Source organism: Podarcis bocagei, assembly GCF_964188305.1.
Source record: "Podarcis bocagei genome assembly, chromosome: 13".
NCBI classification, from domain to species: Eukaryota; Metazoa; Chordata; class Lepidosauria; order Squamata; family Lacertidae; genus Podarcis; species Podarcis bocagei.
The window spans coordinates 37,380,422-37,406,685 of record NC_138138.1 but is presented as its reverse complement, the minus strand read 5'-3'; the positions used below and the strand labels follow the sequence as shown (position 1 = coordinate 37,406,685).

The window sequence follows — 26,264 nt, the reverse complement described above, 5'->3', positions numbered from 1 at the left end:
CTCGCCGCCGCCGCCGCCTCTCACCGCCCGACTCGCCCGCCTTCCTCCCACGGCACACCAGCCGATGTCTCACGGCACACTAGTGTGCCGCGGAACACCGGTTGGGAAACACTGAGCTAAACTTTATTGGTCCTTCCTCTCATTGGCTCTCTAGCTCCACCTACTGTTTGGGCCTCCTGCCTTCTACCTTGCCACTCCCAAAGGGCAGTGTCCACCACTGTCCTGATTCCTCTGGAAGACTGGAAGGATCCGGTTGGTTTTATTGGGCTTAATTTGAGCCAGCTTTTAGGACTTTAAGCTCATGCCACCAGTCCAGTATCTCCTGAGGCAATTGATCTGGGCTTTGTAGTGGACACCTGGCCAGAACTCGCTTTCCGTGCCTAGCAAGGTTGGAGTGGCGAGAAAGAGCATTCCGAGCCATGTGCAGAGTGCTCCCCCCCCAGTGTCTTGCCAGTAAACGAACAGCCAGATACATTGCGCCTGTGATTCAAAGGAAGGCCTCTGGTGATGTCCCAGCGTCCCTTGATTTAAAATACATAAAGAAATCCAGTGGGTGAGAGGTTTGGGAGGAAGCCAGGTCTCTTGAGTCTTCTGAGAGGTGAGGGAGCAAGTTAGAGCTGGAAAGAGAGTTAAGGTCGAACACACCTCCAGTGTCGTTTTTGTGATGCAGGGAGTGGGGGGGGGATGGGCTGAGGGTTAACTGGAAAGAGCTTAGCGACCAACAACGCTGTTATTCTCAAGCTGGACATCTTTTGGGATTACATATTTAATCATGTTCCAAACCTAATCATATGTATTATGTATAGTGGTATAGTCTCTCTCTCCCTCTCTCTCCCTCTCTCTGTCACACACACACACACACACACACACACACACACACACACACACACACACACTTTGAACACAAACACTTAAAATCATCAGAGACATGTGGTGCCTTAAAGCAGGAATGGGAAAACCTGTTCTCCCCAAATGTTACTAGACTCCAGCTCCCATCAGTCCCAGGCAGCATGGTCAGTGGTCATGACTGATGGAAGTTGTAGTCCAACAACATCCAGAAGGTTCTCCCTGCCTTAGAGACTGGCAAACTTAGGCCTCTCTGGCATGATACATTTGAAGCACCGTGATTCCTCTTTAAACCTCAGTGGCTCCCCTTCCCTCAAGAAATTGAACCCTGGGAACTGTAGTTTGTTAAGGGTGCCGAGAAGAATTGACAATTAGATCGCTTTGTGAACGGTAGCTCTGTGAGGAGAATAGGAGTATCCTAAGAACTCTCAGGAACCCTTAACAAACTACAGTTCCCAGGATTCTTTGGGGGAAGCCATATGACTGTTTTAAGCGATACGATACTGCTTTGAATGTATAGAAGAAGAGAAGAAGAAGAGTTTGGATTTGATATCCCACTTTATCACTACCCTAAGGAGTCTTAAAGAGGCTAACATTCTCCTTTCCTTTCCTCCCCCACAACAAACATTCTGTGAGGTGAGTGGGGCTGAGAGACTTCAGAGAAGTGTGACTGGCCCAAGGTCACCCAGCAGCTGCATGTGGAGGAGCGGGGAAGCGAACCCAGTTCACCAGATTACGAGTCTACTGCTCTTAACCACTACACCACACTGTATAGCAGAGATGGGACACATTATTGTGGTATAAGCTCACCTTGTTCTCCTGTTTTTGCTGCAAGAAGGCTGCTACCCCTTGGGAAGTTGCTAGAAACTCCTAAAGCAGCCCAGTGACTCACAGAGCAACCTTATGAACACTTATTTGGGACTCGAGCCCGTTGGAGCAGAGGCACTGTTCTTGGGTCAAAGATTGGGGGTCCCCAGGGGCACAGCATGTGTGCGTGTCGTCGGGAGGAGGCCTTGCCCAGTGCTGCGCGGCTTCAATAGTGGCAGCACCTCCTCTCATGTTCTTAGGAGGAACCTGCCTTTGATACTACACCACACTCAGCTGGGCATTTCGGTCTCCTCCACCCCCTCAATATTGGGGTGTGTGTGTCCTGAGCTGCCTGCTAATTAATATTGAGGGGGCTAACACCCCCTAGAGTTGGCATGTCTGCATTAAAGGCAATGGGACTTAGAAGGAAGCAGACAAAGAGAGGATTGCCCTGTGAGACGTTGAGCCAGGGAGTTCAAAGCACTGGTTTTACTATCACAAGAGAATAGTTTGAAGTCAGCCTACCTGTCCCTTCGTAGCTGGAGCTCCAGAATGTTCCTGCAGGCTCAATTTATTCAACAGGAACTCTGGGCTCCTCCAGGTGACCTATTTATTATTGAGCACTCATCCTGATTTGCTTGCACAAAGCTTAGGCTGTGGCTACGTCCAGTCTTTGTGGAGCATTTGTTCAGATCTGTTTACAGGGCTGTCATGATGCAACTGTGAACCTCCTGCCTGCATTCCTCCTGATTTTACACGTTTCTCATTGGTGATTCACCCACCCCACACATTTCAATGCATGTCCCCATCGCTTTCCAAATTGCAAAAGGTCCGTTGTTGACTTATAATTGGATCTGTCTCACTGGGACAACAACTGGGTGCTTTAATCCACTTTGAATGCAAACCGCAAAGTTTTGTTATGTTCCTGAATCCGTCCCTCAAAAATCATGACCGTGCATTGGAACCTTCTGCATTTTCCGGGATATGTTTCCATCCCATCCCATCTATATTCCATCTCTCTTTCATGATGAAACTGAAAGCAGCATGGATGTCTTTGCCTGGATAATTGCCTGGATAATTGCCTAAGCAGGCACTTACAAGATCCAGACCTCCTTAGCTTCAGCAAGATGCCTGCTGACCAAGCCTGGGGTGCAGATTTCAGGCAGGGGTGGGATTCAGCAGGGGCAGACTCTGGTCTTTCAAATTTCAGTGATGTCCTGTGTGAGGCCACAATTCGGTGCCCTCTCACCTTCTGTGCTGCTCAAATCACTCTGCCATAGTTGTCATGCCCTGCGCTGTCCCCTAGGCTCAGTGCCCGGTGCGATGGAACAGCTTGCAGTGCGCTAAATCTGCCTCTGGATTCTGTGCCTCCTGCAGAAAGACTGCAAAGTAAGCTCCATTCCATCCAGGAGGAATGACTTCTTTGTAGACCTGTATAAGATCCTTGCTGTGCCGTGTGGTTTGGGAAGCCAGTCCTGCACTGAACCCAGCAATGACATTAGCTTTGGCTCTGCTCACAAAATAACATTTCCAAGAATGGATCCCACCATAGAACGCTGCATAAATTGTTCTTAAATTCCAAGAGCTTTCCTGGAACATTTTGAACCGTTAGCTTATTTGCAGCCATTTGGATGCCAACTTTCTGATCTGTTGCATACAGGCAGAAGGTCTAATTACTGATTTGTTTTATAATACGGATCTTGAGTATTCCTGCCACTTATTTTCCTTTCCCATCTCACATCTCACTAGGTGGTGGTAGGCCAGGGCTCAGCAGAAAGGCCTCGGCCATGTTCTAACTCATTACTCGACTGGCTACCAGTTGTTTGGGGGGTTTATTTGGCAGCCTGAAATGTTTGTCTGTGTTAATTTCTTTGAATAGAATGGCTGGCATGGCCATTGTGATGCAATTATGGCACTCTCTCTGCTGTCTCCGCTTGGATGAGCTCTGTGCTGATGCCACACAATATTGCCTTACTTGTAAAGTTATGGCACAGTCTTCGTTGGGATGCTGAGACCTTGTCTGAGTCTGTCCTACTTGCTGCCCCCAGAGGGAAAATGTCGCCAAAATAAGCCTTCAAAGCAGCCTGTCCACGAGTTCGACAAACTAACAGGCTGATTTTGTGATGTAGACTGAACATCCTGATTTGTGAACCTGCTCTGGGATTTCCTAAATAAGGAGTTGCCAGTGTGGTACCTGTTAGTGGCATGGCACCCTTGAGGTCTTCGCTTGGCTCCCGCAAGGATGGATACCTTTTTCTCCCTTGAAAAACACATAGAGATGAAGGAGGAAGTGGAAAGAGTGGTGCTCTTTCCCACTTCCTGTTTCAGCTCTATGTGCTTTTCATGGTGGCTCAGTTGAATTCCGCCAGATCCAACTTTTACACAGATCCCTTGGGAAAGTGAAGTGTGTTTCTGAGTACACACATGTGTATTTTCTGTCTCTTTGGGTGGAAGAATGGCAAGCAAGAAGAGACCAGAATGGATTGTGCTCATGGTACTTAAAAAAAAAAAAGGCCCTAAAAACTGTTGGTGACCCCCCCTGGTCTAAATTAAGAGCAGTATATAAACAACCCTAGTAAAAACAAGCGTGGTTCACTTACCTTTATCCTATTTTGAAAAATCAACTTACAGAATTCATTGCCATGTGGTGGTGGTGATTCCTGGTTTAGGTGGCTTTAAAGCCCTGTTTGTCCACCAGAGCTAAATAGGCTTCCATATTCAAAGATAATATAACCTCTGAGGATTAGCCAAGCAGCTAGGGCAGGTTGTTGCCTTTGGGTTCTGCTTGTTTGCTTCCTGGAGGCATCTGCTTAGCCACTGCGGAAAAACAGGATATTGGATGTGTTGTTTGAGTTCTAGCTGATGAACTGAAGACAACTGCAATTTATTACATCTGTATAAATGCACCTGTGAATAAATAATATTGCTGAAGGGGGAAAGATACATACTTCACTGGCTGTGCTCATACGGTCATAAGAAGGCCCACTTCATATGCCCGTCACGTCCAAAATCCTGTTCTCACATTGGCCAACCAGAGGCCTTTGGCAGGACCTGAGCAATTTTCCCTACCTGTGATTCTGAGCAAGTGGCATTTAGAGTCATACCACTTCCAGTGCTGGACATAGTACCCAGACATCATGACTCATGTTGCACAGCCATTGCCATCTTAGAGCACGAATCCCCTAAAATGGAGAGGCTGGCTTTTTTTTCAAGTTTGTGCATTTTTTAAAAAATATATATAATTAATGCAGTTGCATTTTTATTCGAAACAGGGTAGTTTGAACTGATTGATCTAATCACCATCAACAACAATAATTTTATTATTTGTACCATGCCCATCTGACTGGGTTGACCCTACAAACATTACAAACGTAGTACGTGCACTGCTCTGGTTCGCCAGAAGTGGCTTAGTCATGCTGGCCACATGACCCAGAAGCTGTTTGCTGGCTCCCTAGACCAATAAAGCGAGATGAGCATCACAACCCCAGAGTCGGCCACGACTGGACCTAATGGTCAGGGGTCCCTTTACCTTTTTAGTGTGAGGGAAAGATCATCTAATGAACTACCAGGCAATTGATAAATTGTTCTTCTTCAGTGGCACCCTACAATCTGCCTCCTGGAATAGGCTGGTGCACCCTGTCTCACAGTAGGGCCGGCCGTGCAAGACTGACTGAGTCCAAAGATCTGTGGGGTAAGAAGGTGAACCTTTGCTGGAACAACCACCAGCTCAACAAGGAAATGCTCTTCTCTGTCTTACTCCCCCCCCCCCAAAAAATCTATTCCTTGACACTTCACAATGTGTGATGTGAGTGAGTGTGAGCCACCCACAAGGCAAGAGACTGAAACTGCTAATCTGGTAAGACATCTGCTCTTGGAGGGGGAAGAGGGAGAGAGGGGAAAATGAATCTGGGCCTTTGCCATCCACTCTGGCTATTACGTTCCTTGCTGTTTACAACATTAAGAGAAAGGTTTTAATGCTTTGTTCCTCTGTTCGAAGACAGTGTTCCCGACTTCCTCCTCCTCTCAATGGATGAGATGTTCAGAGTAGTGCTGTTGAGACAAGAGTCAGGAGCCAGGAGTCACAAACCAAGGAGTCACAAAACAAGCACAGGCAATGTTGATGATTAGGGGGTGGGGTGGGGCCTATGATCCACCAGAGGTTGTATGACACAGGCTCCCATCAGCCCTACTCATCATGGCCAACAGACAGGCCAACAACATCCAGATGACCGCAGGTTCTTCTCCACCCCTGCTGAAGATACCCAAGTAATGTGCTGCTGCTGCTACCTTCACACACAATGTGTGAAGCCTCAGCGGGTGAGATGGCAAGCTGTTCAGTGCTGGGAGCCTTAATGTTAATGCACAGGAATTTACATGCACGTTCTCTGGAGATGAGAAACACTCACTGACTTGCTCAGTGTTAATTGGGAAGGAGGTGGCTGAATCTCAAAGCATGACTGCTCTTGCGACTAGCCCTGGCAACAAATGGTAAAAGTCCTTACCCCAAAAGGGGGGGGGGAATTACAGAAACAGTATTTCAATAGGGGTTGTGATTAGGAAATGGGAACTGTCCCTTGTAAATAGGGATAGCTAAAGTGTTTGTACTGGAGCAGGCTAGGGATTGAAAGCAAGGACCCTGCGGGTCAAGGGCTGCATGTAACCCTCAGCCTTGTTGTTGTTGTTGTTTAGTCGTTTAGTCGTGTCCGACTCTTCGTGACCCCATGGACCAGAGCATGCCAGGCACTCCTGTCTTCCACTGCCTCCCGCAGTTTAGTCAAACTCATGTTGGTAGCTTCAAGAACACTGTCCAACCATCTCATCCTCTGTCGTCCCCTTCTCCTTGTGCCCTCCATCTTTCCCAACATCAGGGTCTTTTCCAGGGAGTCTTCTCTTCTCATGAGGTGGCCAAAGTATTGGAGCCTCAGCTTCACGATCTGTCCTTCCAGTGAGCATTCAGGGCTGATTTCCTTAAGAATGGATAGGTTTGTTCTTCTTGCAGTCCATGGGACTCTCAAGAGTCTCCTCCAGCACCATAATTCAAAAGCATCAATTCTTTGGCAATCAGCCTTCTTTATGGTCCAGCTCTCACTTCCATACATCACTACTGGGAAAACCATGGCTTTAACTATACGGACCTTTGTTGACAAGGTGATGTCTCTGCTTTTTAAGATGCTGTCTAGGTTTGTCATTGCTTTTCTCCCAAGAAACCCTCAGCCTAACTGCAGGAAAAACCTTCAGCCTCATTTTGTGTGCGAAGGGGAGCCCAGAAGGAGAGAAATAGAGAAGGAGGAGGGGATGGTGGAAGAAGGCCTGGCAAGAGTGAACTCTCTCATCTGTCAGCCCACTGGGCAGGGAGAAGGAAGGGTGTGAGAGAAAGGGGTGGTGGAAAAAGTGAGAGAGAGAGAGAGAGAGAGAGAGAGAGAGAGAGAGAGAGAGAGAGAGAAGGGTTGACACAGAGAGAAGGGTGTCGGAGGGAGAGAAAGGAGTGGTACACAAAGAGACGAAGAAGGCATGAGGAAGAGAGAGAAAAGCGGTGGCAGAGAGAGAGAGGAAGGAGGAGGAGCCTCGCCCACTCTTCCTTCTGGTCCCGCCAACCTCTCAATGCAGGCATGTAGCCCCTCCCTGACCATTGCCCTCTCCCCCAAGGGAATATGGCTCTCAACAGGGAAAAAACAAGGTTATTCATCGCTGCTGTAGACGCTGAGCCCTGCACCCCCACAGAAAAAGGAGTTCCCTCCATAGCTACACGAATTGCATCCTTTCCCCAACCCACTCAGAGTTTTATTGTTATGCCTGCCTTAAAAACAATACTAACTCCAGCACTTAAATCAGGCGTGAAATAAGAGAAGGTGCTTTTGAGAGGGGGGAGAATTTAGTTTGTGAATCTGATTCCCTCCCCTGCACTCCCAAGTCAATCAGCTCAAGAGAGGAAGCGACTTCTCCTAGAAGGAAGGGGGGAAATGGCCAGTTTTTCCCCACCTCCACCTCCAGTCCCTCCCTCCCAGCAAGGCTCTTCCTTTCTGACAGCCTTGTGAAGTATGGATGAGCAAACTGGAGGACGGGGAGTGAAGCTGAAGCTGACAGGAAATCTGGGGACAAGTTGGAAACAGGCCCCCGGGTTGGGAAGGCGTCGCTTGAGCTTGGGGGAGAGGGGTGTCACTGCGCATTCGTCCAGGAAATGGGGGGGGGGGGAGGAGGGAGAAAAAGAGGGTTGATCTCAGGACACACTGTTGCATAAACAGGAGTTCTGGAAATCTGTATTTAAAACACACACACACACACAGACCGAGATTCCGCAATTAGTCAGCTTAATAAATAAATGTGGCAAATTAAGCAAATTAGATTCATTTTCTTTAATGTGCCTCATTTTATATCCTCTCCCTGCTGCCGCCACGTGAAAAGCAAGATGGGTGTGGGGAGAGCAGTGGGGCTGAAGGAGTGGAAGCGAGTTACAGGTGTTGACCAAATAACTTACAGTATGGGGGGGGGCAGTATTTCTCCGAATATCAGTTGCTAGGAATAACAAGTGGGGAGAAGGCTCTGTTGCACCCAGGGCCTGCTTTCAGGCTTCTCATAGGCATCTGGGTGGTCTCTGGCCTGATCTAGTGGGTCTCTTCTTGTGTTAACATGGACCCAAGAAATTTATTTGAGAGTCCTGCCATCTGTTGGGGAAGGAAGTTCCTGTTGTTTGTGGTGAGGATGCAGTGGCGAAAGTAAACCACTCTGTACATGCTCAGAGGTACATTCATTTCTCATATCATATTACAGTGGTACCTTGGGTTACAGACGCTTCAGGTTACAGACACTTCAGGTTACAGACTCTGCTAACCCAGAAATAGTACCTCGGGTTAAGAACTTTGCTTCAGGATGAGAACAGAAATCGTGCTCCAGTGGCGCAGCGGGAGTAGGAGGCCCCATTAGCTAAAGTGGTACCTCAGGTTAAGAACGGACCTCCAGAACAAATTAAGTTCTTAACCCAAGGTACCACTGTATTTCATATGTTTCTCTAAAAAAGAAAAAGAAAAAACAGAGGCCTGGCCACAGATAGGAGAGGTTGGTGCTGAATGAGTATGCATATGGGGAAAAGATAGTGTTGTGGAACCAAGATCAACAGGACCCACAAGAGATGTTTGTTTTTGCTTAGAGCACTGTTTGTAACACATCACATTAACAGAGTTTCTAACCTAGGACTAGAGCTGGGTGATATATTGATATATCGTCCCAAACCGGTTTGAAATCCATATTGTGATATCAGTGTCATAATTCTGAGCTGGCAGTATATTGCAAATCATGGTGTGTGTGCTATGCAGAAATCACAATGTGGGGAAAAACATGAAGCCAGCCAGTGCAGTGGTACCTCAAGTTACATACGCTTCAGGTTGCAGACTCCGCTAACCCAGAAATAGTGCTTCAGGTTAAGAACTTTGCTTCAGGATGAGAACAGAAATCATGCTCTGGTGGCGCGGCGGCAAAAGGAGGCCCCATTAGCTAAAGTGGTGCTTCAGGTTAAGAACAGTTTCAGGTTAAGAACGGACCTCCGGAACAAATTAAGCACTTAACCCGAGGTACCACTGTACCTAGCTCCATCCTTAGTTCAGACATTGTGATATATCAGTATATTGTGATGTTTAGCTGGTGGTACATCAAGAAGTTGAAAACCAGATATCACCCAGCCCTACCTAAGACCCATTTACCGCAGGTACTGTGATCCTTTGGGGGCAGAGCCCTGCCTCAGTGGTAGAGCATCTGCCTGGCATGCAGAAGGTCTTGGGTTCAGCCCCCCGCATCTCTACATAGGGCTGGAAGAGGTTCCCTCCCTGGAGAGCTGCTGGCAGTCAGAGTTGACAGTACTGAGCTGGGTGGCTCAATAGTCTGACTCCATAGAAGACACCTTCCTGTGTAGCTGCAATGGCAGGATGCTTGGCGGGTGTTAGTCTGGGAGCACAGAAGACGCAGGATGCAGTTTCTTAGCAGGTCTGGGTCTGTTCAGCGGCTGGAGGAGAGATTCCCTGGAAGAACGTTTGCTTCCATGTTGCCATGGAGGAAAGGTGAGGCCCAGACCTGCGTAGCTACAGCAAGGCAGCTGCATCGCTTGCCTCCAGACCACCCCCTGGTAAAGACATGAATCATCTCCTGCACTCAAGCATCCCTTTCTCTGCACAGCAGCTGCAAGGTGTTAAATCCTTGCTTCTGAAACAATGTCTGGAGGATTTGGGCTGTGGAGAAGCTCATAAGCCGTGCCAAGCCCATCTGTGAGCTATCAGAGGCGGGGAGGCAGAATGAGTGTGGCAGGTGGGTGACAGACTTCAGGGCCTGTCATGCGCGGCGGACACAGGAGGTGGAGATGGGAAGGGCAGGAGCAGAGAGCACAGAGCTTTCGACTCATAATAAATAGAACATCTGTCAGTCCATCGATTTCTTTGTGTCTTCCTGGCTCCACAGACGCCGTTTCCCTTCCGTTCAGTTTCTCCATCAAAACCGAAACAGTATTTAAAAGTAAAATTGTGCCTGATAGACTGTGAACATCACTGTTCATGGCAGTCAGAACAAGCCCACACAGCGTATTTAAATAACTGGATCCCTTTCACTTATAAAAATAAATAGTGTCATTTATGTAATAACATTTTAAAACCCTCTCTCTTCTTTTTTTTGAATCTATGGAGAGTTAAATGCAGCTCCCATTTTCTTTTCCTTAAAAAAAGCCCTTATATCCACCCCTCTCTATCAAACATGTGTATTGAACTGTAGTTAATTCTTCCTGCACACAGAAGCCCAGTTCAGATGGAAGGATCTCAGTGAGTAAAATAAACCATGGTTTATTGGACCACGAATAACCATTGTGTTTGCATGGTCCCTTTCCCTGCTCTTTCCACCACATTTTTATGCAATACGCCTGAGGTTTGCTAAGCCAGATACACATTATATCTGAAACAGGAGCTGCTTTAAGCCCTGCCTATAAGCCAGGATTGTACAGCATGGGTTGTATTCAGTTCTACTCAAAGTAGACTCCTAAGTTAATCAAGGTCATTAACTTCAAAGGGTCTACTCTGAGTAGGACTAGCATTTGATGTGTTATTTTTATTTTTATTATTGGAAAGCAGCATCTGCAATCAATACTAACAGCGGATTACCATTTATCTATCTATGTAGCTGAGCTGAAGCCTGAAATGCAGGCTTTCATGTTCACAGCTCTTTCTCATAACCACTATAAGCACATATAGCTTCTGCATAATAACCACGCCAGTAAATTTCCCCGTGAGTGGCTATCAGAACTGCGCCCTTAAAACCCCCAATCAAAGAGTCAAATCACAGCTCTCTCCGTGCCACTTTCATGTTTTCCTTTCAGCCACATGCAGAATGGTGGAGGGAAGTGGATGTTGTTGTTTTTAAAGCAGACCGCGAGTCTTGAGTTCAAATGCTGCCTCCAGGAGCAAGTTGTGCTTGAACTGTGTTCTTTTATTCATTTATTCGGGTGGCGGCTGCTGCTTTCGAATCCCGAGGCCGTTCCGGCCTATTTGTCAGGAGATAAACGGGAGTGTCCAACCAAGAGAAACGGCCTGTCAATCTGATGTGCGGAGAGACGGTGGCCAAGCGCTGGGGATGATAATCCGAGGCTGGCGCTCCCTCGGGCTCCCTCTCGTCCTCCGCACCCAGCTCTTTTCGGTCCTACTTAATTATTTAGAGTGGAAATCATTACCACGCTAAAGGGATCTAGGGAGAAGGCCATTTTGAGTGGTTTGCACGGTGGAGGCGGGGCGAGAGGGCTAGTGAGTTAAAAGGGAGGAGAGTGGCTGGGAGCCAGACTCCGATCTCCCCTGGAAAGGCTAGGTAGTAAAAGCAGGGATTGGGGGGGGGGTAGGAGGGATGGCTGCACTCAGGACGAGATGGAGTGTCTTAAAAGGGGAGGAGGAGGGGCAGCTCTCTGCTAAGGCGATCAATAGCGCACTTGTCCAGGCCCGCCGGGCGCTGCTGCTCTCCAAGGTCGTGAAATCCAGCGCTGCGTCCCTGCGTTACGTGCCTGCTTGCCTGCCTGATTACGAGGAAAGTCCCCGAGGGGCTGCCGCCCCCTCTCTCCCTCCCTCCCGCCTCGCCAAGCTGTTGCCTTTCTGTCCATCAAGCGTCAGGGGAGATGCCCCCGTCCAATCAGCGGCTTCCCTGTCGCGGGAGTCCGTGCGCCCCGGCAGCTGCGTCTTCCTTTCCCTCGCCAAACCCTCATTGAGGCAAGATGGCTCTCAGCAGAAGGAAGCATCTTTGTTTTTGAGTGAGGGGCGTGTGTGTGTGACAGAGAAGCTGAGAGAAAGAAGGCTGTGAAGGAGAAGGAACACGCCCCCATTCTGCAATGTAGATGCACTACAGCCTTTTGCAAGGATGGGGAAGCCAGATCTGGCCCTCCACACCTTCCAGTGTGGCCCTCAGGACTCTGAAGCCACACTGCTTACCAGCCCTCACTTGCACTCTCCTCGCGAGTACTTTTGCCTGGCTGGGATGTGTCCTGATAGGATAAGGATTCATGCTTGCCTGGCAGGAGGATAGAGATGGGGGTGCAGAAGCTAGCCAACTGTACAATTATATATATTTCATGTTGCCTCCCAGAATGCAGCCCTCAGGCTAAGGTTTCCCAACACTGCCGTTCTGTTGGATGAGAGCACAAGGATCCAGGCTACTGCTTTCAAACAAAGTATTATTATTGTTATTATCAAAATTTGTATACCACCATATACTCAGGGTGGTTCACAACATAAAAATTGCAATATAAAAAACACAAAACATATAATGAAAACAAGAACAAAAAAAACCAATAACGTCAATTTCCACAATCTGCTGCACATAGTGCTGGCCACAGATGGCCTCTCAAATTGAAGGAAGAGAAATGGGGGGGGGGGCACAGACATTTTCAGTGATTTTTTTTCCAGGGAGAGGATGAATTATCCCAGTTTCTTCAGGATGGGGGCTCACAATTAGCCATGGCAATATCACAGCTTTTCTCCTCCTCCCGCCCCGCCCATGCCAAGAGTCTTCTTCTTCTTCTTCTTCTTTTTGCTGCTATTGCAAGTGCTAACCATGTAGCCACCATTTTCCACCCTCCACAGTGCACTGGACCTAGCAAAGCTCAGAGCATTGTGCACTTGGGAGTGGTATGTAGCCACCCACCCACTCACCAGAAAACATTAATATAACAAAATAAATCATGGAGAATATTCAGAGAGAATTCTGCAGTACTTTGGCTTTCTTTTTCTAAGGCTGTGAGAAAGAAGAGAGGGGTATGTCAGAGATTATACCCCCCAAAAGCGCATTCTGAGAAACTTTAGCTCAGAATGACCTAATGCATTTCACACCCACCCCCTGCCCAAATATCTCACATCAAAACACAATTCTGCATAGGCAAACCTGGGGCAACTGATCCAGAAAACCAGAGAGCCAATGAGTGAAACCGTTTATAGTTTTATCCATGTGCTCATTTTACCTAGTTCCCCCATCTCATCATTGTATTAATCCCCCCTGATGTATTTGTAAATCATCCTCATTACATCTCCTCTTGCCCTTCTCTTTGCTCTGCAAAAGGGAGCAAAGCAGTCCTTTTCAGTTTATCTCACAGGAAAGCTGGGGGTTTTCCTTTGTGTTTTGGCAAAGTTATAAAACAACAAAGAGTTTGGTAACACAGGGGTGGTAATTTTAGTTCTTCTGGAGCAAATCAGCACAGTCTTGTGATGCCTTAAAGATGAACATATTTATTAGGATGTAAGCTTTCATTCACAGTGACAGCCTACTTCATCAGACACAATTCTTGTTCATAAAAGCTTCTACTTGAATAAATGGGTCAGTCTTCCAGATGCAACAAGACTCTTTGCTGCAACAGATGAATGCAACTGCTCCCCTGGACACTGTTACTAAAGTTATAGGCAGCAGGAGACTGACTGAATTTACTTTCAAAATTACTGGGAAAAGCAACAAATGAATGAACTAATTATGAATGGATGGAAACGGAAATGAATGAAAAATAAACAATAAAAATGAATAATGGATTATTATAACCTTGTACACTTCTAAGCTTATTCAAGAAAGAAGACAAATGCCTTGGATGGCTGCCTTGAAAGATCATTTGGAAGCTCTAGCTAGCTCAGAATACAGCAGCCAGCTTATTAACAGAGACTTGTAGAGCCACCCACATCTTGCCGGAGCTTAAAGATCTGCGCTGGCTCCCAGTTTCTTTCCAGGAGGCAAAAGAAATACTGAAGCCAATTACAATAAACACAATCAATAAAAACTTTTTTAAAAATTAAGCATAGGTCTTGCAGATCCTGCACAACTAAAAGAGGCCACAAATACTTGAAAAGCTTTCAAATTAAGGGCCAAAAGCCTGGATAAAACAGGCAAGTTTTTGCATGGATGTTTTTTGGATGTTCTTCTCACAGTTATGGAGAACGCATGAGCAGCAAAAACAGGACTGTGCCGAGTGATTTCCCCCACGCCACCTTGCATCTCTCTGTCTATCCATACAGTGCAAATGCCTGGAGCAATATGGGGAGCCTTTGTGTGTGCAGGATTCTGTGATAAATCCTGGGAAACCCTGGGGTTCCAGAACATGTGGATTTCTGTACCCCAGGGGTGTGGTACCTTTTTAAGCCTGAGGCTTGATTATTACTTTGTCCTTCTCAGATAATGCTTCTTGCTTGACTACATGGAGGGCAAGGAGGGGTGAATGTGTATGTATGTGTAGTAAAAAGGTGATGTTTCTTGCACTTCCTGCTTTTGCCTCTGGCTGTGCCCATCACTGGGCCTTGGGAGGTTGCCCAGAAGAGAACCTGGACCTCAGGCTGAAAAAGGTCATCCACCCCAATCTTAGGTGATGGTAGTGCAGCCTATTAAGATATAATAATAATAATAATAATAATAATAATAATAATAATAATAATAATAATAATAATAGTTATTATTATTATTAATACCCCACCCTCTCCGGCCAGAGCCAGGCTCAGGATGGCTAACACCAGTAAAGTTACAGTGGTACCTCGGGTTAAGTACTTAATTTGTTCCAGAGGTCTGTTCTTAACCTGAAACTGTTCTTAACCTGAAGCACCACTTTAGCTAATGGGGCCTCCTGCTGCCGCCACACCGCCAGAGCACAATTTCTGTTCTCATCCTGAAGCAAAGTTCTTAACCCGAGGTACTTTTTCTGGGTTAGAGGAGTCTGTAACCTGAAGCGTCTGTAACCTGAAGCGTATGTAACCCAAGGTACCACTGTACAGTAAAAACATAATAGGGGGAAAGACAAAAACAATTTAAAATACAGGTTAAAATGCAATTTAAAATGCAGTCTCATTTTAAAAGTAGCCTATAGATGAAAACCATAAGGGGAGGTAAACCTAAGAGTCCGACTGAGTCCAAACCAAAGGCCAGGCGGAACAGCTCCGTCTTGCAGGCCCTGCGGAAAGATGTCAAGTCCCGCAGGGCCCTAGTCTCCTGTGACAGAGCTTTCCACCAAGTCGGGGCCAGTACTGAAAAGGCCCTGGCCCTAGTTGAGACCAAGCTAACCACTTTGTGACTTGCAGATGCATTGCAGAGCTCCAGAACTTGGACCTGTTTACAGCTAGGTATAAAGTATAAAGGGACAAGTCAAAGGTTTGATGGGAAAACAAATAAAGGATCTGAGAAGGGAGGAAGGAACGCTACCTTAGGGAATGGGGTCAATGGTGTTAAACTGTACAGGGTGGTTTTGTTGTTGTTGTTGTTGTTGTTTTTAACTGATTACACTTGCAGCAATCGTCAGTAGTTAACAAATTAGCCTTTTCTCCCTCTCTCTCGTCTTCCAGGTTCCACAATGAATGCAGCCCGGAGGTCAGCCAAGGTGGACTCGGAGGTGACAGAGTCCCAGATGGAGCCGTCCCTCAATGCCACCGAAATGCCCACCAAAGAGAACGTTTTTTCTGACTTGAAAGACAAGTTCATGAACAAGCTGAGCGACCTGCCAAGTAGGTGGAGCTTGAGCACCTTCTGAGCTTACATTTCGGCTTGGAGGATGGGTCTGACGAAACGGGCTTGAAAGGGCATCGAGATATTACACAAACAATGCCTAATCTATTTGAGTCACTGGCGTTTCTTGGCCCTAACATGAGGGTTTGGTTTTAATTTTCACACAGAGAATGCGCAAAGACTGTGTGTGTCCTCTAATTCCGCACAAGTGGAGCAATGCAAGCTTGCAGAATGTAGTACTGAAATACCAGTTTGTTTAACCCCTTCGTGAAGCTCTGCTTGAAAGTATATGGGCTTGGATTGGTCAAATCCCTGAAGCTAAAGGGTGTGGTGTGGATGTTATATTAGCTAACAGTTTTAATGCCAAGTATACATAGCCCTGATTAGTGCCCCATGGCCTAGAGATGGATGCTTTATATCTGTTCCACGTGTGGATATAACATTATAACAGTCCAGGTGCCTGTATTATTCTTCGCTAACCTAATCAGCAGAACCTTTTGAGATGTGTAATTGACAAGGAGATTTTTCTTCAGGCAGAGCTCCATGGAATTAGGTAACTCTGGAGAAAGAAGCCAGAGCTTAGGCCTGAAGGGGGAAATGGGAGGTGTCCCGCCAAACGTGACAGTGACACAAAAGCAGGAAGGCTTGCAAGGACCTGCGAGGATACTGCCATGTGGAGGAAGAGCTTGGAAGGCTCATGGATGGATTTAGGGAAATGGCCTCACTACTAAGCTTGGGCTTATATCCTAAGCATGCTTATTAGGGAGTAAGTTCCATTTCAGCTCAGGGAACATTAGGATTCTTTTATTCAAGGACCAAAAGGAACTATAGTGGAATATCTTACAGAAGTTGCTCAAGAAGGGAAGGCTGGAAAAAGTCCCCCCCTCCCCCGAAGTAAAGGATTTCACAATTAAATCTCAACTCCTCCAGTAATTAGGCAAACCACTGTTTCCCCTTCTGCCATGGGGGTGGGGGAATGATAATTTTGACCTGCTTTACTGGGCTGATGTCAAAATTGTTGCATTAACTAACATGCTTTCAGAACTTAGAAGATGCACTGTATATATATTACATCCAAAAAGAGAGAAAGGCTGTTGAACCTCACCCACCTTCTCTGCCCCTCTGTTCTGCTCCTCTCCAGTCCCGCCCTGGGCTTTGGCCACCATCCTCATAGTGGCCGGCCTCCTGCTTCTCTGCTGCTGCTTCTGCACCTGTAAGAAATGCTGTGGCAAGAGGAAGAAAGGCAAGAAAGGCAAAGATAAAGTGAAGGCCCAGATCAACATGAAGGAGGTGAAGGAACTGGGCAAGAGCTACATCGACAAGGTGAGTCAAGTCTGGCGGCTGCTTCCCTCTCTTGGCACCAGGGGAAGTCGTCGCTTTCCTAAGATATTTCTGAACTTGCACACTTGCATGCATGCATCCATAATCCATACATAAACTGTTAACTAGGGAACTACACAAAAACTGCTATCAATTTAGCACTGCCTATTAGGCACTTGATAGAAGGACACGGGTGGTGCTGTGGGAAACCACAGAGCCTAGGACTTGCCGATCAGAAGGTTGGCGGTTCGAATCCCCGTGATGGGGTGAGCTCCCGTTGCTCGGTCCCTGCTTCTGCCAACCTAGCAGTTTGAAAGCACGTCAAAGTGCAAGTAGATAAATAGGTACCGCTCTGGCAGAAAGGTAAACGGCGTTTCTGTGCGCTGCTCTGGTTCGCCAGAAGCGGCTTAGTCATGCTGGCCACATGACCCAGAAGCTGTACGCTGGCTCCCTCAGCCAATAAAGAGAGATGAGCGCTGCAACCCCAGAGTCGGCCACGACTGGACCTAATGGTCAGGGGTCCCTTTACCTTATTAGGCACTTGCTTCTGTGCCTCCAAAATACATTTTATATACCTGATCAACATGCGCGTTTTAAGAATTGTAGATTGTACTGTGTTACATACATCAACATTTCTGGGCAGATCCACACCATACCTTAAAAGCACATGCAGTTTTTTTAAGGGCAGTGAGAATATTAGCAGCATGAGGGGGAACTACAGTTCCCAGGGTTCTTTTGTGGGGTGGGAAAGAGCATGGAGTACTTTAAATATATGGTGCGGCTTGCTCTCTGTCTTTGATGCTAATACTTCCCTGTTGGCTGCTCTGACCCTTCCCTCTCTCCCTCCCAGGTCCAGCCTGAGATAGAAGATTTGGATCCATCTCTGCTGCAGGAGCCCAAGGAAGAAAAGCCCCAGGAGAAGCTGGGGAAACTCCAGTACTCGCTTGATTATGACTTCCAAAGCACCCAGGTAGGGATGGTCGATGCTGCCAGCTGGGTTGGACGGGCCAGTGGTCTGATCCAAGGCAAGGTAGCTTACCTCTGTTCCTCTTAAACCTTTCCCTAGCTGGTGGTGGGCATTCTGCAAGCTGCTGACCTGCCAGCCTTGGACATTGGGGGCACCTCGGACCCTTACGTCAAAGTCTTCCTGCTCCCAGAGAAGAAGAAGAAATACGAGACCAAAGTGCACCGCAAAACCCTCAACCCCACATTCAACGAGTCCTTCACATTTAAGGCAAGTTGTCATCTGCATGTTCCCTCTTCCATCTTGCCCAAAGTTCCTGAGCTTGGCTGAGCATTTCTTCCCCATCTACTCCATCGCCTTCCCTTTTTACCATTGGCTTCTCCCCATACTTTGCGGATCCTCTTCTCCCTCCCCACCCTATCGCACGCAGTTTTACCACTGAATCAACCAATAGCACAGAGGCAGGGGGACACAACATTCCCCTCAGGGCAAACTACCATGGGCCATATATCAGTGGTGGGCGGGACCAGAAGCAAAAGTGGGCGGGGCAAAATGCAATTTTTTTCTTAGGACAGTAGCCAATGCCTACCCAGACACTAATACAGAACCGCCTCTGCCGGTATGCCCCACGGAGAGCCTCAAGGTCCATAAATAGCAACACCCTAGTGGTCCCGGGCCCTAAGGAAGTTAGATTGGCTTTTCAGCTCTGGCTCCGGCCTGGTGGAACGCTCTGCCTCATGAGACCAGGGCCCTGCAGGATCTGATTTCTTTCCGCAGGGCCTGTAAGACAGAGTTGCTCCGCCTGGCCTTTGGCTTGGAGCCAATTTGATTCCCTCCCTCTCTTTCTTTTTTCTTTTCCTTCTCCTCCTGCGATGAGGCTACATTTTAATATTTTAATGTTTCAATATTTTAATGTTGTATTTTAATTTTGTTTTTAAGTTGTAATCATTCAACTTGTTTTATTATTGCTTGTTAGCCGCTCTGAGCCCGGCCTTGGCTGGGAAGGGCGGGGTATAAATAAAAAATATTATTATTATTATTATTATTATTATTATTATTATTATTATTATTATTATTAACTCCCTTCGAATCCTCCATCCAGGCAAGGAAGAAGCATCACCACAGTTGAAGGACGCCTTCCAGCCAGGCCAAAACACTCAAAAAGCAGAGCCTGTGAGGGGGTGTGGCCTGAGCAGAGGGGGTGGGGCCTGCAGTGAGTTCTGAGAGCCTGATAGGTCCAGAGAGTTACCTTTGACCCTCAGGTGGGAGGTTCTGCACCCTTGCGATGCCGTCTGCCATTTAATCAACCCGTTGTGTGTTTGGCCCTTAGGTCCCCTACTCGGAACTGGGCGGCAAGACCCTCGTCATGGCCGTCTATGACTTTGACCGCTTCTCCAAGCACGATGCCATTGGTGAGATACGCATCCCCATGAACACGGTGGATCTGGCCCATGTCATTGAAGAGTGGCGGGACCTGCAGTCGGCAGAGAAAGAAGAGGTAGGGATCCATCTTTCCGAAGTGCCTGACTCTGAAAGCGGGTTTGAACATCACAGTTGGGGCCCTTTACATATTATTTCGGTGAATTCTGAACTCACAGCTTATTACCCCAGCTTTTGATACTTGTAGGACCCACCTCGTTTCTGTGATTGTGAGTTGTTTAAATCAGTTTTTAACATTGTGTTTTAATTGTTTAAATCAGTTTTTAACATTGTGCTTTAATTGTTGCAATTCAGCCTGGGACCTTAGGGTGAAGGGCGAGTAAGACTCGTAATCTGGTGAACCAGGTTCGCTTCCCCACTCCTCCACATGCAGCTGCTGGGTGACCTTGGGCCAGTCACACTTCTCTGAAATCTCTCAGCCCCACTCACCTCACAGAGTGTTTGTTGTGGGGGAGGAAGAGAAAGGAGAATGTTAGCCGCTTTGAGACTCCTTAGGGTAGTGATAAAGCAGGATATCAAATCCAAACTCTTCTTTTTCTTCTTCTTTTCCATAAACAGCTGGCATCAGATAGCTGGGATGATTTTACTTGTGTATTTATTTACATTTATATCCAATTTATTTAACATTAATATCCGACCAAGGAGTTCAAGGCAGCACATATGGCTCTCCTGCACTCTCCGGGGTTTTTTTTGCTTGCAACAAACCTGTGAGGTAATTTAGGCCAGTGGTGGAGTTTGTGCTCTCATTTATCCACGCTCTAACCGCTACACCTCGCTGGCATGTGGAGTTTGTATGATTCAACATCTGGGGCTGTGAGGAGGAGACTCACATGAGTCCTGACCACAGAATTGGCATCCTGTGGATGGCAGGGAGGAGGTTGCCAACTAATCACCCACCCACCCCTTGAATATGGAGATTGGCTCTTGATGCTTCCATCCTCGCTCTAAACTAGCCCTATTTTCCTCTCTGTAGCACGAGAAGCTGGGAGACATCTGCTTTTCTCTCCGGTATGTCCCTACGGCTGGGAAGCTGACAGTTATTGTGCTAGAAGCGAAAAACCTGAAAAAAATGGACGTGGGGGGTCTTTCAGGTAAGAACTCACCATTGTGGTAAGCTGAATCGAATCAGGACATAGCCTGGGTTTCTTTTAGTTGGAAACCTTTCCTAAAGACTTAGCTCTATGATTCTATGTTTCTATGACTAATGGGGGCATTTGTGGAAAAGACTTAATGGCTGAAGCAGATCTATAACAGGTTGTGCTGTGGTATTATGGTTTGCTACTCTTTTTTAAATATGCATTTTTTCTTTGTAGTGCATTACAAGTATATTTTCATATTTGTGGGTCTAATTGGTGGTTGTGGTTGTTGTATACCGAATTAGAGCATTGGCCCTCCCAGCTCAGTATAACCTTATCCTCGACAGACAATATTTAACTTCCACTGTTGCTGGGGAGTCACAGGTGAGGAGAGTGTTGTTGCTATGGACTCACAGCTGTCCATGGAAACGCAGGTTAATTCTGTGTCCAGGGAGGCTGTCTACCAGCTCCACATGGTGCGACGGCTGAGACCCTGCCTGCCTGAGCATTGTCTTGTCAGAGTGGTATATGCTCTGATTATCTCCCACTTTGACTACTATAATGCACTCTATGTGGGGTTATCTTTGAAGGTGATTCGGAAACTACAACTAATCCCAAATGCGGCAGCTAGACTGGTGACTGGGAGTGGCCGCCAAGACCATATAGCACTGGTCCTGAAGAATCTGCATTGGCTCCCAGTTCATTTCCAAGCACGATTCAGTGTCGGTGCTGACCTTTAAAGGCCTAAATGACCTCTGCCCAGTATATCTGAAGGAGCGTCGTTCAGCCCGGACACTGAGGTTCAGCTCAGAGGGCCTTCTGGCGGTTCCCTCATTGCGAGAATTGAAGTTACAGGAAACTAGGCCTTCTCAGTATGTCTTACTGTCTGCTGTGGCGTGAACGCCCTCCCGTCAGATGTCAAGGAGATAAACAACTATATGACCAAATGACTTTTAAAAGACATCTAAAGGCAGCCCTGCATAGGGAAGTTTTTAATGTTGGATGTTTTATTGTGTTTTTAATATTTTGTTGGGAACCACCCAGAGTGGCTGGGGCAACCCAGTCAGATGGGTGGCATATAAATAATAAAAAGCATAAATATCATCATGACCCCATGGGCATCTGGGTGGCCACTTAGTATGGAATCTAGGCACATATTAAAAATAGTGTGAAAATGCTTTTTTAAAAACATTTTGAAAAATATATTGAATTTGCCTATAACTCGCGGTTGCCATCTAGTGTCACATTTGTATATTGCACTTTACAACACACTTAAAACGTTTTATTTGCAGCTGTATAGCTGAGTCCTATGAGAACAGAGTGCTGGACTAGATGGGCTGTTGCTTTTCTTCTTATTACCAGCAGCCGCCCTCTAGGATTTCAAACAGGGCTCTCTCCCAGCCATACCTGGAGATGCCTGGAATTGAACCATGGACCTTCTGCATATAAAACACAGATGTTCTACTACCTCTTAGCTGTGGCCCTTCAACAGACATCAAAATCACAATTCATTAGCGGTGGGGGAGATGGGAACATAGATCTTCCGCAATACATTGCATAATGGAACCCCTGTGTGATTCTGAAATATATTTCTACTCCTATCCCAGACCCCTATGTTAAAATCCATCTCATGCAAGGAGGGAAACGTATCAAGAAGAAGAAAACAACCATTAAGAAAAACACACTGAATCCCTATTACAACGAGTCGTTCAGTTTTGAGGTGCCATTTGAACAAATCCAGGTAACCCCCCACCCTTCTCTCCACCCCCACCCCCATTTCACCCAAAGGCAGCCAATTCTGAACTAGAGATGTGTGGACAAATATTTTTTGCAATCTTGCCAGAAAGTTACTTTTTTACACTTATGCACAAGTGCTGAATTCTGCATAGGGGTTTCTGTCTGGTTAGTTTGCATCTAAGTTTGTGTATTTCTTTGGGCCCAAGTCAGGACATATTGGGCAAACTAGTTTGCTGTTTCTCGTCACTGATCCACTGCATGTTCAGATAGCTAACTGGCTTGCTATTATTATTGCCTGGGTGCTGAGCTGTTGTGGATCCTTCTTCATTCTGAGCCTTCTGGCTGTAAAAATGCTTGCACATCCTCCCCACACCCCCACTCTGGGTGGATTAATGATAACATTTGGAAAGGCCCTCGACATATTCAGGACACTTCTTTGCTATTACAAATTATGCCAATCTCACTCTTAAAAGAATAATTGATAATCACGGTGTTCCTCATATGCTCCTGTGAGTAGAAAGAAACCCAGTCCTCAAATCACGATAGAATCTGCTAGTTCTGGGTTATGTACCAGCCTTTTCTAGATACCGCCCCCCAATTCAGTTGCAACCCTTTGAAAAGCTCCAGGCTTTAAGGAGGTGGAAAGACATAGCCTCGTTAAAATTAGATGGCCCAACCTCGCCCCAGGTCAAAAATACTTAAATCTTGCCAAGTTTCCTTCTGATAATAAGGACCCAATTGTTTTGGCAAAGCGGTGGGGAGAGGGTGCAGTTTTCAGCAGAGAATGCTTAATCCTTTACCTACCAGCCACTATACACCAACAAACTGTTCACTTCCATTCCCCAAGTGCTTTCCCCTAGCAATTTGGCAAAGATGCATCTGGAAGCCAAGCTGTGTGAGAGAGTAAACAATGGGAAGAGTTGTAGGTGGAAAATGGTGGGGAGGGAGAGGGTTAAGCTCGCCTATTGCTCTTCTGCTGCTGATCGTGCCTGTTTCCCCCCCCCCCCTTTTCACAGAAAGTCCAGGTTGTTCTGACGGTCCTGGATTATGACAAACTGGGCAAAAACGAAGCCATCGGGAAGATCTTTGTGGGCTGCAACGCCACGGGGGCCGAGCTGCGCCATTGGTCCGACATGCTGGCCAATCCTCGGAGACCCATTGCCCAGTGGCACACCCTGCAGCCTGAAGAAGAGGTGGATGTGTCGGTTGGCATAAAGACCTCTTGATGCCCCTTCCTTGTTGGCCGAAGGATCTGGCAACAGTTGCTTCTCCCGTCCAGAGCGAATGGGAGTGTGTGGTTGAGGCACCCCTGAAAATGTGCACGTGTGGGGGGAGGGGGAGAGCCTGTGAGCCTGTCTCTTCTCTCAGAGCCATTTCCTGTTGAAAAAAAAAGAAACATCTCCAAGAGAGCGAAAAAAACCACCCCTCTGTTTTTTATCCACTGTGTGAAAAAAAAGAAGGAAGATTACCTAGCAGCTTAAGACAGGTTAGAGATTTACTGTAGGTTTACTATGAGGCTTACAACGTAACTTGCACAGGTTTATATTTTTGGGTTGGTTTCTCACTTGAAAGCTGAACCTTATGTGCCAGGCAGGCTGACTTTGTAACAAAGCGATCTTTACATTAACCATGCCATCTTTGGGGAAACCAGCCTCAAATAAACCTACTGTTTATCTTTTTTTACCTCTGAGTATACTATAGGTTCATTACAGGTTTCTTTAAAGGACACCATTTCATATACATTTTGGGTATTGTACTTTGGTGCCATGTTTAAAATCTAGACCTCATACATAAATCTATTGCAAACAATGCCTACAAATGTGTTTACAATAGATTTACAAAAGAGTTGCGGCAAACTCTGTTCTCTGATAATATTAACTTTTGGACACTCCATTATAATACTGATTTAGGAAGCTAGATCTTAGGTGAAAACACTGGAAATCTTTTAAAACATAGTTTGAAAATGCAACTTGACCGTGGCTCTACAAGATGCTTAAAATAGCTTTCCATTTCTGGCTACTGTGTTATGAAATATTTCAAATTTGGTCCTCCTTTGCAGTTGAAACTGCCTCAAACAGCTAATCGGGATAAGGTTGCAAATATGCTATGTGTGGGCTTCATGTATAAAACATATTGTAGTATATCCTAATTATTTTATTACAAAATGTTCACATACTTATCTGACATATAAAAATTAGCTGTCATTGGAGAACTACTGTGGATGTGTTTACTAGCATATATTTACTATAGGGTGTCCCCTTCCCAAATTACAACAGTTTTATGGATGTTGATGTTAACAGAGATTTAAGCATCAGCCAACGTATTAAGCTGTTCATATATAGCTTATTCTACTTTATATTGACTTAATTTGGAGTTTTATAACAGTTTTGACAGAACCATGTATCTGTTTTACAGCACATGCTTTACAACTTATTTATGAAATGTTTGATATGAGTATCAAACAAGAGAAAATTTGCTATAGGCTTTATGTAGACTTAAAGCAGATTAACTACAGATTTACTAGTGATTTACTAACCAACTTAAAATAATTTTGCTATGTTACAACATGTTTACATTTTTGCTACAAGCTTAAGACTGGTTTATTATAAAACTGCAACGGGTTTACTGTTTGTTAGCAACCAGTTTGATGCATTTTATAAATGAGAAAAAAAGCATTTATCTATAGGATTTACAGCTGGTTTACAGTGGTTTCCCATGGATCGAAACATGTTTACAACACCTTTGCTGTGACAATGATACAAAATCAATTGGTTTTATAGCAAATATTCTGTAATTCTACAAACTATTGTTTAAAACCTAATCATATGCTGGGTAACTGTTTAGCAGGTACATTAATAGCTGGATTTTTACTTTTATTTTAAAAATGGGATTGCCAGCAAGCCAATGGCTTGAAATTCTGAATTGAAATACTTTTGTCCAAATCTGAAATCTGAATTCTGGGCATGACTCTGTGCTTTGGTCTTCTTTTTAATGCTTTCATGTTGCATGGAGCCAGAATAGGAAGGGAAGGCAATACTGAAATACTTAGGCCAAAACATCTGTCAAAGGCCAAGTAAGTCCACAATAAAAAAGAAAGAAGCCTAAGAATTAAAAAAGAAAGAAGGAAAAACATCCAACTAGAACTTTTGATCTTGATATTTGGACGCTCTATTTCCCTCGCACCCCACCCCAAATATTTGACAAAGTATCATTTCTGGTCTCAGTTACAATCCTTTTACCAAAGGTTTTGTGCCTACAAGTAAACATCAGTGTTGAACTGCCCACTGAACTCACAAGCAAATGAGCTTAGATAGCAAAAAGAGTTCTAAATCTGTTTCCAATGACAATTTGTAGATGAGGTCCAGTTTTCAAAGGAACACATTTTTAGGCTAAGTTACCAAGCATTTTATTCGACTCATCTATAAGCATACTTTTGCTGATGATGTCAGCAGAAAGACAAAGGCTGTAGCATTCTTGATTTCTCAGCACATTTGTCTGACTATATACTATAAAACTATAGAATTAGAGTTCTGTAGTTCCTCTATGCTTTTAAAAAATATATAATTGAGGCAAAATGGCTGACTTTAACTTCTTGATCTTGGCAACAGAAGAACTAACTCTAATTAGTCAAAGTAAATGTACCTCAAATGGGGAAGCAAATCAGTATTATGTTTCTGAACTCTCTGCTTTAAAATAAGAGCAACCAGGAGAAAGGGAAATGGGAGGGGAAAGGATTTTAGTCACTTATTTCTTGTTTGGGGAAGAGATGTTCTGAAAGATCTCTGAGGTAGAGAGATATCCTGCTGGTGTTGTCCTCACATCTTGGCTGTGAAGGTCCAATTAATATAGGAACTGCTTTATGCCAAGTCAGATCATTCATTGGACCATCTAGTTCAGTATTGTCTACATCAGAGCTAACCAATGTGGTGCCTTCCAGGTGTTTTGGACTACAACTCCCATCAGCCCCAGCCAGCATGGCAATGGTCAGGCATGTTGAGGGTTGTAGTGCACAAAATCTAGAGGGCTACCACGTTGGTGACCTCCGATCTACACTGATTGACAGTGGCTCTCTGGGATTCCAGACCACGGTCTCTTCCAGATCT

General features: G+C 45.8%; 1 protein-coding gene across 1 annotated transcript; it reads left to right on the top strand.

Annotated features, from left to right (window-relative positions):
• Positions 1-15,466: 15,466 nt before the first annotated feature.
• On the top strand, positions 15,467-25,291 carry SYT5 (synaptotagmin 5). Its single transcript, XM_081168352.1, has 8 exons — positions 15,467-15,623; positions 16,766-16,947; positions 17,795-17,914; positions 18,011-18,178; positions 19,239-19,406; positions 20,322-20,439; positions 22,032-22,165; positions 23,178-25,291. The coding sequence occupies exons 1-8, from the start codon at positions 15,473-15,475 to the stop codon at positions 23,385-23,387; spliced, it is 1,251 nt and encodes a 416-aa protein (XP_081024478.1). The 5' UTR covers positions 15,467-15,472; the 3' UTR covers positions 23,388-25,291.
• Positions 25,292-26,264: the final 973 nt, after the last annotated feature.

Bases quoted from the DNA above. Each gene is read 5' to 3' on its own strand.
- SYT5 (XM_081168352.1), top strand. From the start codon at position 15,473: ATGAATGCAGCCCGGAGGTCAGCCAAGGTGGACTCGGAGGTGACAGAG. The intron at 18,179-19,238 runs GCAAGTTGTCAT...TTTGGCCCTTAG, and splicing joins ACGAGTCCTTCACATTTAAG to GTCCCCTACTCGGAACTGGG. The intron at 20,440-22,031 runs GTAAGAACTCAC...CTCCTATCCCAG, and splicing joins GGACGTGGGGGGTCTTTCAG to ACCCCTATGTTAAAATCCAT.